Source organism: Rhincodon typus, chromosome 21 (genome assembly GCF_021869965.1).
Source record: "Rhincodon typus isolate 14 chromosome 21, sRhiTyp1.1, whole genome shotgun sequence".
NCBI lineage: Eukaryota > Metazoa > Chordata > Chondrichthyes > Orectolobiformes > Rhincodontidae > Rhincodon > Rhincodon typus.
This window is the reverse complement of record NC_063352.1, coordinates 15,896,167-15,909,801: the sequence shown is the minus strand read 5'-3', so window position 1 is coordinate 15,909,801 and position 13,635 is coordinate 15,896,167. Positions and strand designations below refer to the sequence as shown.

At 40.5% G+C, this 13,635-nt stretch overlaps 1 protein-coding gene across 1 annotated transcript in view; it reads right to left on the bottom strand.

Annotated features, from left to right (window-relative positions):
- pkd1a (polycystic kidney disease 1a) overlaps window positions 1-13,581 on the bottom strand; it is a 170,507-nt gene extending 156,926 nt beyond the window's left edge. Inside the window, exon 1 of the mRNA XM_048609690.1 lies at window positions 13,305-13,581. Coding sequence (XP_048465647.1) covers window positions 13,305-13,567 — 263 coding nt within the window. The 5' untranslated portion in view covers window positions 13,568-13,581. The remainder of the gene's footprint in view (window positions 1-13,304) is intronic.
- Window positions 13,582-13,635: the final 54 nt, after the last annotated feature.

Below are 13,635 nucleotides of genomic sequence, written 5' to 3'. Positions count from 1 at the left end.
CGTTCTTGCATGTGTATTGCAAGAGTCTAGGTTCAAGCCAAAATCGAGTTAAACATAGAACATAGAACAGTACAGCACAGTACAGGCCCTTTAGCCCACAATGTTGTGCCGACCTATTATCCTACTAAGATCAATCTACCCTGCATACCATACATTTTACTATCCTCCATGTGCCTATCCAAGAGTCGCTTAAAAGTCTCTACAGTATCTGACTCCACTACCACTGCAGGCAGCGCATTCCACACGCCCACCACTCTCTGTGTGAAGAAACTACCTCTGACATCTCCCCTTTACCTTTCTCCAATCACCTTAAAATTATGCCCCCTCGTAATAGTCATTTCCACCCCGGGAAAAAGTCTCTGACTAACTTTTGCAAGGATTTGTCATAGTGTTCAACTAAATGCCATATTCATCCCACTTATAATTATTAATGTAGCTTTGGAATTCACAGACACACTTAATCAGCAAAGCTAAATTCTCAGAGCTCCTTGGAACGTGCATTTTTAGACTGGTGTGGTCAACAGCACAATATTCCAAAATGTAATGCAGTGTAGTGAACAAACTTGCTAAATATATTGATGGAAGATTGGATCTTGAAACTTTAAATACATCTTTCCATGTCTTTTTGATACATGTACAGAGCTGATGGGCAACATTATTAATTCTGGGCAATGTTCTCCTCTACTTTAACATAAATCACTAGTATACTGAAGAGATAAGAGGCGGTAAACTTGACAATCCTGTCAAAAGTAAGAACATAATATGGGCTTATTTTACCAGTGCAGTCCTAATGATGTCCTTTATTGCTGGAGAGCCTGCCTTTTGAAACAGTCATTAAACTCAGAGACCCCATGGCACCACTTTGAAGAAAAGCAACAAAGTTTTCTCCAGTACACTGGCCAATATTTATCCCTCGATCTATATCACTTAAAACAGATGCTCTTGCCAATTAATTTTGTTGCTGTTTGTTGACAACTGCTGTGGGCAATTTGATGGTTGTGTTTCCTATATTACAGTAGCAAACATGCTCCGAAAAAGGACTTAACCGATTGGAAAACACTTTGGAAAGTTGTGAGGTCACAATAAGGTGCTATATAAATGCAAAGATGATTCATTTTCATGTAGGATTACATTACATATTCCTTCCAATGTGTCCACACATTGGAGTCCAAATGTAAAGTGATATAACGTTTTTCACAGCCTAAATGGAGCTTTACTATCATGTATATAGCCCAATGTGCTCCCTTCACAAGAAATAAGTGTTTATGTATATCAGCATGGCAATGTGTTGTACCCTATTTTATTCTGTACAGCTCAACAAATCATCCTTTTCTTTGTGCCTAGTCTGCACTGACATAATTTATCAACTAGGCTTTGGTTTAAATCAGTGACTAATTCAGATTCACACTGAATAAAACTTTGTTAACAGAGCGTACTAATTAGTTAGTTACGGATGAAGTGTTCATAGCTAATGCACAACAAGGATTTAATCTTAGAGTGAAAAAGAACTAAGTTACCAAATTAGAATATTTGTTATTTATTTTAATCATAGTGGGACATGAGTTTAAATTGTTAATGCTGGCATTTATTGTCCTTGAAGTGGTTGCAAGTTGCCCTCTGGAACCATTCCAAACCTATTGGTTTGGTACAATGAAGGGGTTGTTGGAGATATTTCAGACGGCATGTAAGAGTCAAGCAAATTGCTGAGGATCTGGAGTCATGTGTAAGCCAGACAGAGTCAGGATTGCAGATTTCCTTTCCCAAAGGCATGACTGAAACAGATGGGATTTTTGCATCCCTCTGAAATGGCCATGCTCAACTAATTCTGGCTTCTTTAGGATCCTTGATTTTAATTGTTCCACCAATGGCCTTGCTGTCAGCTTCCTGAGCTCTGGAAAATCCCTCATGAACTCATAGGCACCTTCTTCTCTGAGATGTTCTTTAAAACCTACCTTTTAGACTGACTTGTTAGTCACCTGCTCTAAAATAAGTACTTGGCTTGGTAACTAACTTTGCTTTATTACAAAGCATTTAGGGATGTTACATTTCACTAAATGTAACTTGTTGATTCTGATCATCATTTCTGATACTTGTTTTATTCCAAATTTATTTCCTAACCAAATTTAAATACCCCAACTATCATGGACTGATGTCTCCATATCATTAGAACAGGCCAGCAGTCTAGCATGCCACCATACCTGCTCAGAAAGCAAGCTTTCCAAATGTTTTGATGTGAGTGTAAAAAAACACTTTCCTTGTTAATACACTCCTGTTCAGTTAAACTAGTATTACCACATGGTTTCAGTACGGGGATGTGGTGTGTTGTTTGTCATTTATGTAAGTGATATGAATGAGAATATAGAAGGCATGGCTAGTAAGTTTGCGGAGGACACCAAAATTGGTGGGATTGTAGACAGTGAAGACAGTTTTCTAAGATTACAAAGGGATATTGATCAAATGGGTCAATGGGCTGAAAAATGGCAGATGGAGTTCAATCTGGCTAAGTGTGAGATATTGCATTTTGGTACAACAAACAAAGGTAGGGCTTATACAATTAATGGTAGGGCCTTGGGTAGTGTTGTAGAATAGAGGGACCTAGGGGTGCAGGTACATAATTCTTTGAAGTTTGTGTCACAGTCAGTGTGGTTAAAAAGATGTTTGGCACGCTTGCCTTCATTGCTCAGTCCTTTGAGTATAGGAATTGGGAAGTCATGTTGAGGTTGTACAGGACATTGGTGAGGGCTCTTCTGGAATACTGTGAACAGTTCTGGTGGCCCAGTTATAGAAAGGATACTATTAAACTGGAGAGAGTTCAGAAGAGATTTATCAGGATGTTGCTGGGTATGGAGGTTTGAGTTACAAAGATAGGTTGGATAGGCTTGGACATTTTCACTGGAGTGTAGGAGGTTGAGAGGTGATCTTATAGAAGTTTATAAAATAATGAGGGGGTATATATAGAGTTAATGGTAGTTGTCTTTTCTGTAGGATGGGGGATATCAAAACAAGGGGGCATATTTTTAGGGTGAGAGGAAAGAGATTTAAAAAAGACATGAGGAGCAAATTTTTTACACAGAGGGTGATTCTTGTGTGGAATGAACTTCCTGAGGAAGTGGTGGATGTGGGTACAATTACAATGTTTAAAAGACATTTGAATAAGTACATGAATAGGAATTGGAGGGATATGGGCCAGGAGTAGGTGGTGGGACTAGTTTAGTTTGGGATTATGTTCAGCATGGACCAGCTGGGCCGAAGAGTCTGTTTCCATGCTGTATGATTCTATGACTCCAATACTATGAAAGATGTTCAGATGCTTGCTGGAACAGACAAGTCCAGTCAAAGTGCACTGAATAATGTGCCCTATCGCTGAACATTTTCTTTTTCCTCGAACTGAGGAACCCATTTCCAGTGAGTCAGTGGGCAAGGAACTGGAAACTTGCTTACTCATGGCATATAAAACAATGCCTTCCTGGTGAACAAGTCAGTGAAAATCAGGCAGATGATCCCACGCATGAGTTAAACTTTATCTTTTTTGATTTTGTTTTTAAGTGTTTGGGCTATGCCATAAGGTACATTCATTACCAAGTCTGTAGACATTACATCATGTTCCAACATCAGACCCTGTATAATCCTCACTTCATTTTAGTCTGCACAGTCTCAGTTTTTTTGGCTTCCATGTCCTTGCTATTTCCTCTTCATATTCATCGGGATTTTGAGTGCTCCAAGTGTTTCCTATTATATTCCATCTCACATTCTTAAGTGCTTGCGAAAAGCATTTCTTTTCTGTTACTACAGTTTGGAAACCAGGTTTAACACAACAACCTCCAATATTAGAGCACCTTTTATCCAGGGGCTTTGCAGAAGGGTAATTAGAAAAATATCAATACTTGATCAATGAATTAAACATTAAGGCAAGTGGCCAAGTGGTCCTACACAGCATCTTAAAGGAGGAAAGAGAGATGTAGAGGTTTGGGAAAGCAATTCCTGAGCTTAGGATATAGGTAGGCGGAAACTAGGGGCCTGAATTGGGAAGTTCCCAACTATAATAAATGCGTTTCAGAAAATGTAATGTGAATTGCTGAAGTATTGGCTGTGCACATAAACAAGCTGTGGACATTTATATAACTAAAATCAGTACTCTGATATCCTAACAGCAGAAGCATAGAGCCATACATATTTTATATATCTATAATGCCACTGATTCCTGGATCCTGAGATGCTGTGCACAATAAAATGCAAGTAACACAGAGAGATCTGTATGTATGTAGCTTCTAGTCTCCTTTCAGCTGGATTGTTAAGTCAAGACCCCATCAGCCCACTAAATGGGCATTGTGGGGACCCACGGTACTATTGGAAGGGCAAAGGAGTTCTTCCTGATGCCTTGAACAAAATTTATCCTTTCATGAGTATTCCAAATGCAAGCTGTGCGTTATTAACCATTGGCATTTGAGGGAGCTTACTGTGTGCAAATTGGCTGTTGATTTGCAGCAGGTCAACAGTGTCTGCAATTCAAATGTATTTATTTGGCTTTGTAGGTATTTTGGAAGAGCCTGAGGTCATAAAAACGCAAACCTTTCATTCAAGAAATAAAAACAATCTTTAGCGAAAAGTAAATGTGAGAGGTAGTAATCCACCAGTAAACAATCACAGATATGTGCACACACCTGCTAGGCAGACAGTTGAGCAAGTCGGTGGGGCAGTGGTTGTGGTGGGGGGGGTAATGTGGGAGTGAATAGTCGAACCATGATTAGCTGATGAATAAACGACTTAAACAAATTTTAAAGTACTGCACATTCTACAGTCCCTTTATGGTAGATTCATCTCATTCTGAAAATGTAAACAGCAATGTGGATTGTAGATTAATTATTTAAAGAAACATAAAACAAAGAACATGACATGTCATTCCAGTCAGAACGTCACGATCCAGTGGCAGTCTGTTTGCTCCCCTGTGGTCGTGCTTAAACTGCTATCAGTTCCTGCGTCCTAAACATTCAGTTTCTGTTGAGCTATTTGATGAAAATGTCCTCTTCCATTCTCTCCACATAGAGGATTCTTAGTCATCTACAAGGACATTATTGCAATGGCACAAGTGTTGTCAGTATGCAAACTGCATATGAACTGATGGAACAACAGCTCAAAATTCTGTGTTAATTGACAATATTCAGACCAAACCCTTCAGCAAATTCAAAAGACATCCTTCCCCGGGTGGCCTTTATTCTAATTTTAATGATTCGTCATCTGTTCTCCCCTTGACTAGAGGGTGAGGATTAGCTCTGGGGAAACAAAGTGCTGGAGATCACAGCGGGTCATGCAGCATCCATGGAGAGAAAGCTAACTAACATTTTGAGTTAAGATGACTCCACATCATCTGCAATAATTTTCTCTTACCTCTGGGGACTTACAGATATGCTGTATTTTTATACTGGTCACAGTTTATTATCCTTCATAACATCATGTCCAGCTTCTCCTGTACAGCATACAGATCAGAATTGGATCAGCCAAAAACTCATTAAATGGTGGAGGAGGCTCAAAGGACAAATGGCCTGGTCCTGTCCCTACACATATTTGTCTGATTGTATTTTTTGTTTATGCAAGAAACAGAGGCAAGCTGGTTAAATAACTGGCTGTGTATGTCTCCTAGTGGGTAAGGAGATGACTATAACGTCACAATTAACAATGGCTTCAAGGTAGTAGTCTTGCCTCTGAGTCAAAAAAGATGTGGCTCCATTTCACGGAGTTAAGCACCAACTTTTTTTTTATTCACTCATGGGACATGGACATCACTGGCTGGCCAGCATTTTACTGCCCATGCTAGTTGTCCTTGAGAAGGTGGTCGTGAGCTACTTTCTTGAACCACTGCAGTTCATGTACTGTAGATAGACCCACAAAGCACTTAGGCAGGGAATTCCAGGATTTTGACCCGGCTACATTGAAGGAACAGCGAAATACTTCCAAGTTAATATGGTAACTGGCTTGGAGGGGAACTTGCAGGTGGTGTTCCGATGTATCCGCTGCCCTTGTCCTTCTAAATAAGTGGTCATGGGTTTAACGATCGGTCGAAAACCCAGTACTGGTCCTGCCATTTGCACAAGACCTTGAACTGAGAACTTTACTGCCCTTTCATATGGATGTAAAAGATCCTATGACACCATTTTGAAGATAAGGAAGAGTTTTCTCTTCACTATCTTGGTCAATATTTATCACTCACTCGACCAGTATCGGTAAAATAGATTATCCAAGTATTATTACATCACTGTTTGTGGGAGCTCACTGTACCCAAATTGACTGCTGTGTTTCTAAATTAGAACAGTCGTTACATTACAAAAAGAATTTGGCTGCAAAGTTTTTTGGGACATCGTGAGGTCACGTGAGATGCTAGATAAATGCTAATTCTTTCTTTAATGGCACTTGTAGTCTAATTGGCAAAGTAATTTACTTGGCACTGTGGCTGAATGATCAAAGCTCATTGACAAAACAGAATATCAAAAACACAGCTAAAAGCAAAGCTACCAACAATGGCTGTAGAGTCCACCTGATCCCACACAGAATCTCTTTACCATACATGGAGGAACATTATTGCCACTGGTTTGCCAACATTGAACTTGACTTATCTTCAAATAAACTGGGATTCACATTTCTGATTGACAAGTTTCTCAACAGTGGGAAAGTCAAGATTCTTACAGTTGTGCGACATATATTGTGATTTATTAACAGCTTTGTCTTCACTCTAATGGATTCAAATGTCAAATGACCATTCTTAATTTAGAGGGATCAGATTTTCTATCAGTAATTATTGATAATGTGATCACTGTATTCTAGTGTCACTTCTAAAAGTGCATTTCCAAAAAAGTCACATTGCAGCATGTTTATTGGAATTCTTTCTCAGACTGAGAATGTGAACTACACAATATTTTAAGACCCTTAATTATCATTTTAAATAATAAGTATATTTTTAAAAACACATAATCACTTCAAAGAAATATCAACATTTACTTCCCACCCCAAGTGCATCAGTGCAAGTATAAAATGTTCAATTCTTTCATATGCTGTTTTTTTCATGGACAACATTCTTACCTTTTGATGTTAATGCAATAATGTGAGCATATGAAGGAAATTAAAACTGAATGGGGAGAAGTGAGAGCTGTCAGTGATAAAAATATTTTTTTTTCCATTCCTCTCCTGAAGGCTCTGATTCATGCCTCCCCAGAGCCTGTCCATTATTTACAAGGCAAAAACCTGGAATATGAGGAAGTACTCTCCACTTACCTGCATGAGTGTAGCCTCAATAATACTGAGGAAGCTTGACACTATGTGGAAATAAGTAGCCTGCTTGATGACACCCTATTGATCAACTTAAACATACACTCCCTCCACTACCAATGTACTGCAGCGTGTGCTATCACCATGATGCACTGCAGTAACTTGCCAAGGTTCCTTTGACAATACCCACACCTCCAAACCTGTATCACCTAGAAGAACAACAGAAACACCTATAATTTCCTCTCCAGGTCCAACAACCATCCTGACTTGGAAATATATCAATGTTCCCGTCATAACAGCATAGTGGGTCTACCAAAACTACATGGACTGCAGAGGTTCAAAGCGGTTGCTTCATCACCACCTTCAAAAGAGCAGCCAGAATGGAAAATAAATATCAATCCTTGCCGGCAATGCTCACAAATGAACAAAACAAAATCTGTGATATCAGTTCTAGGAGACCATCTGTCAAGTATCTAAAGTGAGAAGGCTAGTCCCCCCCAGTTTGGTAGACAATGTTTCATTTCTCGTTGCTTCTCACCTCAAAACAACACAGATTTCCCTCTAAGAGTTCAAGGAAAGGCACTAAATGATTAGTAAATTTTAGTTGTCTTCGTTTGTTACATCTTTGGAGCTCAGTAGCTCTTTTGAGTATTTTCCTGATCTTGTCCTCAGCATTACTATAATAAGGCATTGAATATTTTTCAAGGATTGGATGATGCTTCATTAAAATACTGGATGTCTTTGAGATGTCAATTAATGACAGTGTCCAGTGGAATATAACTGGTTTTGTTTTTCTATGGCTTTTAGATAAGGTTCCATATGTGAGACTTCCAAGAAGTTTAAAGAACTGGTTGGTCTCTACTGGGTAGTATAGAAAGCTGGAGATGCACGCAAATGGAATAAAATAAATGTTTTGAGAAATATGGAACAATAACCATCATTGTATTAAGGGAATCTGTTCTGAGTTCAACGCTTGTCTCACTTCCAAGCTCAGAGGGTTACACTAAACATTCTTTAGGAGACTAATGTTGGGTATTAGAAACCTGACTGTGTAGATTATGTATGGTCTAAGGAAGGAAATAAATTGATGAACGAAATAGCTATTTGTCATTGCCTGTTAATTTCTGAAGATTATGGGCAGTTAGCCTGAAAAACAAAGTTTCCAAATAACGTAATCATGTAGAAGATTGCTGAGAATCTATTGGAAGCTGCAATATCCTGTTATTTTCTAGGTCAATGTTACATTTATACAGCAATAGCCATTACAGTACACACAATGAATGAAGATAAAAGGGCATTATGTCTACTCAGGTTCACAAGTTATATGATGTCTAGTGAGATCCAGTGTCATAGCACATTAAAGTTTATGCAATTTTCTATTTATTTGGGATGACTCAGTGATGTACATTATTGGGATACCACTGAACAGCAATATGTCTGTGACTGCTTAAACATATATGCAGACATCCATTTAATCTAACCACAGCTTGATAGTCAGCAGTATGAATCAGGTGCCTTTGGTTGGGTCATGTCTAAAGCACAGGATCTACAAGTTACAGTTTTCCCTGCATTGTATACACAAATTATTCTTATAAAAATGTTGGTTTCCCATTGTTTTAGGAAACCCCTGCTCAAAAATTCATTGTGAGTGAGGTTGTTGACTTGCTCGCCGAGCTGGCTTGTTTTTGTTCAGACGTTTTTTCACCATGCTAGGTGACATCATCAGTGGAGCCTCTGATAAAGCAATTTATACTGTCCGGTCCATTATGGTGAGTACTGTCATTTCCGGTTTTGAGCTATATGGGTTTATGTATGGGGTCCAATTCTATATGTTTGTTGATTGAAGTATGGGTGGAGAAACATGTCTCTAGGAATTCCTGTGCATGTCTATGTTTGGCTTGGTTTACTAGGTTACTTTGTCCCAGTTAAACTGATGGCCTTCATTGTCTGAATGTACAGATATTAAGGAGAGGTCATCGTGCCGTTTTGCTGCTAGTTGATGTTCGTGTATTCTGATGGCTAGTATCTTTCCTGTCTGTCCAGTGTAATGTTTGTGGCAGTTGTTGTGTGGTATTTTGTAAACCACATTCATTTTGCATGTCAATCAACAAACACATAGAATTGGACCCCATATATAAACCCATATATATCAAAACCAGAAATGACAGTATTCACCATAATGGACCAGACAGTATAAATTCCAAGTGGAGTAGAATAACATCGCTTCACCAGACATTCCACTGATGATGTCAGCTAGCATGGTGACAAAACGTCTGAACAAAAACAAGCCAGCTCGGCAAGCAAGTCAACAACCTCACCCACAACCCGAGCTACAGATCTTTGCCAAAACTTTATTCATTGTGAGGTTGCTGCCCCAAAAGTTTCTTGCTCCACTGTTCAAAATTCTCAACTTTGTGATTAACAATTTGTCATCAAAAAGAAACACAGCAACTTATAGTTAGATAACATAGTCACTCGTGGTTAGAGGGTGTAGAAGGACCTCTCATTGTTTTGGGATCTTTATGTCTTATTGGTCCAGGAGCAAACCAACCATTTGTACACACGTGTGCTGTTATTTTTCCCCAGCCTCGGCCCCTTTTTAATTCTTTCAGTATTGAATATGTTCCTCTGTTTGCACCATGGTATACGTATATTGCACAGTGGCTAAGGCATTTCATTGATTCACAATTGAAGGTGACCTCACTCCTGCATCACCCACTGTCCCTGTCATGCAGCATGGCTGGTGAGAGAATTTCCATCATAGCTGCACACTTTCCTTCCAGTCAGAGGGTTGAACACGTTTTTCACCATCAGAAAGATTGTGATGGCAACCATTTCACAGAATCACACAAGGGTTACAGCGCAAAAGGAGGCCAGGCAGCCTGTCATGTCTGCACTGACTCTGCAAATGAGCATCATGAACTAGTGCGATTCTCCTACCTTTTCCCCATGCCCTTGTACATTGGATGATTATTTAAATAGAAACAATGCCCCCTTGAATGCCTTAATTGAATCTTCACTTCCAGGATGTGCATTCAAGACCTGAACGACCGGTTGTGTGAGAAAGTTTTTCCCTCACATTGTATTGGCTTCTTGTGCAAATCAGTTTAAATGTGTGCCATCTCGTTCTTGATCCTTTTATGAGAAAGAGCAATTTCACACTTTGTATCAGTTCTGATGATAAGTCATCTAGATTTAAAATGTTAGCTTGCTCTCTCTCCACGAATGCTGCCTGACCCACTGTGATTTCCAGCATTTTTTTGTTTTTGGTACAGCTTCCAGAATCTGCAGTAATTTTCTCCCCATCAGATCTCATTTTGACCTTCTTCTCTTCAAGGAGAACAGCCCCAAACCTTTCCAGTCTATCGTCTAAAGATTCTCATCCCTGGAACAATCCTTATAAATCTATCCCATTGCATGTAACACTGTAGTGATCTACTCCAATATGGTATCAGCACAACAACAATATTGTACCATACGTGTGGTATTACATCCAAAATTCTTCACAGGAACATAGGCATTGACACTGAGCCACATGGTGAAAACATATTGAAGCAGGTGGCTATAAGGTAGCTTTTAGTGAATGACTTAAAGGAGGAGAGAGGTGAAAAGGTTTAAGAAAGAGGAATTCTTGAGCTTAGCTTCTCAGCAGCTGAAGGCATGTCCACCAATGGAGGAGTGCATGAAATTGGGGTTGAAAACAAATACAAACACAAACCAAGTATGGAGAGGAAACATTATCTGCTGTTTCAGAGATTTGTTGATTATCTAAAAATCTTCAAAGTAATGTTTGCATAGTTCTCACCAGAAATGTATCCATTACAAAATGCGCACTGTAGGGTTGGACAAATAATGATAAAGCCATACAGCATGGAAACAGACCCTTAGGTCCAACTTGTCCACACAACCAGATATTAAGGGGTGGCATGGTGGCTCAATGGTTAGCACTGCAGTCTCACAGAGCCAGGGACCCGGGTTTGATTCCACCCTCGGGCGACAGTCTGTGTTGAGTCTGCACATTCTCCCCGTGTCTGCCTGGGTTTCCTCCGGGTGCTCTGGTTTCCTCCCATAGTCCAAAGATGTGCAGGCTCGGTGGATTGGCCAGGCTAAATTGCCTATAGTGTTCAGGCATGTGTAGATTAGGCAGGTTATAGGGGGATAGGTCTGGGTGGGATGCTCCAAGGGTCAGTGTGGACTTGTTGGGCCGAAGGGCCTGTTTCTACACTGTAGGGATTCGATGATTCTATATCCTAAATTAATCTAATCTCATTTAGCAGCATTTGGCTCATATCCTTCTAAGCCCTTCCTATTCATGTACCTATCCAGATGCCTTCTAAATGTTATAATTGTATCAGCCTCCCCTGCTTCCTCTGGCAGCTCATTCCATACACGCACCACCCCCTGCGTGAAAAAGTTGTTCCTTAGGTCAAATCCTCAGCAATTCTCAACAAGACAAAAAAGCTAAATAGGATTCTGCCGCTCAACCTTGCTGAGTATGTTTGAAAAAAGGAAAATAGGCCAAAGTCATTCCCGAGCCAATCCACTTCTACACCAGGCCATATATTACCTCACTTTGCCCCCAACCCCTCCATCCAGCATCAGATTTGTAACCAATACTTCCTATCTCTAGTCACCAAATATACAACGTCATCCCGGACCAGAGAAGGAGAAATCCATTATAGGGAGGACAAATTCCAGAATTTTACACAGCCAACAGTATACTGAAACCCTGCTGCTTGCATGGCATTACTTCGTGCGTGTTAAACATTCCACCTGGATCGATCCAGTTCTCCTAGTGATTTCTGCTGTAAATAATGCTCATTTGTTTCTTTTTACTCCTCCAGTTTGTCGCTACGGAAAACAGTGAAATAAAGTGCTCCTCACGAGCATGCAGCGGGCCCTAATCAGTGAAAAATTCCCCAAGTCGTATCTCAAAACAGCAGCTCCAAAACGGGATAATAATCATTTCTGAAGAAGGGTCTAGGCCCGAAACGTCAGCCTTCCTGCTCCTCTGATGCTGCTTGGCCTGCTGTGTTCATCCAGCTCTGCACCTTGTTATCTCTAATAATTAACAAAACCGAGTGGTCGATCCAGGCATACAAACTGGATTGAAGGCAATTTAGAATTACCATCTTAGGTTTGGACGGATGCTTTGTGTAAAATTTTAATCTACTTATGACATTTCAAGTTCTTTCCTCATTACGTTGAGACATTCCAGCTCTAATACAGGAAAACGGAATATGACACTTCGTTTCCCAAACTGGTTGTGTCTGTATCATCCCCACCCCCTCCTTCCCCACAGCCTACTTTATACAGAGAGAAAAAAGGACATTTTTGGAATTAAATGCTGTCCTCAAATTTCGCTCAGCTTCCTCCTCGAAAACAATTTTGATAAAGCTTTTAAAACACACAAAGCCAAACATGATGAGTCACACACTATTGATCCCTACTGAATGCAGATTTCCAGCTCCCCACTGTAAACTTCACTTTCGCTGAGCTTCTATAAGCCTTGTTAAAACCATGAGCAACTTTGTGAACATTTCTGAACGTCTTCACGGTTGCCGGCCAAGTCTTCAGAGGCAAACAAAAGCTTATGCAGGCGCCGTCGAAATGTTCCGCTCTTCTTCAAACATGCCCAGCTATTTTTATTTAAGATTCGCCAGAGAGAAAGGGAAAACTGCTGGACAGTCGAGGGAAGGGTTCACCTCAATAGGTGCACCAGGAGTCGAACTGAATGGCGAAAGTGTGCCTGGGCATCAGGCTAAACCTTTGGCCACACTAGACGGCGGTGCTGGGACTTTAAAATCCTGAAGGCTTTGATAAAGTGTGGCATCTCAGAAGGTCATGTAATGAAATAAACTGAAGCGGGGTGGTTAATGTACTTTCTACAATGTCAAATTGTCACTTACTTTTTCGGAAGTTAAGGATAAAGTTCTATATTTTCCGGGAGAGGGGCAACCTTTAAATTGGCACAGCTTTTGCAAAACGAAAACAATGACAAAACAAGAATCACATCATCTGATCGATAAGCAAGTACAGCGACTTACAGTACAGTGGTGTTGGGAGGCAGGTCCATCATTCCTGGTGCCTGTGGAAGCCCAGCCTTGGAACAGTTAACCGTACAGGAGGAATCCCAGTGCAAGCAGCGGCAGGCTGGGGGACAGGGTAGACAGGCAGGCAGGCCAGACACTGCTGCCAGGCACAAGGCAAGCGAGAAGAGGCAGAAGGGAAGCGGGCTGCACAGTGCAGGCTTCGTGGGGACTGGGGCGCCATGTTGCTTTGCTGAAATATGAACATTTCTATTAGGCATAGCTCTCCGGCATTACATCGCCGCTCGGATCTGCTCGACACTTTCTTCTGAGCAACTCTCCCCCCCTC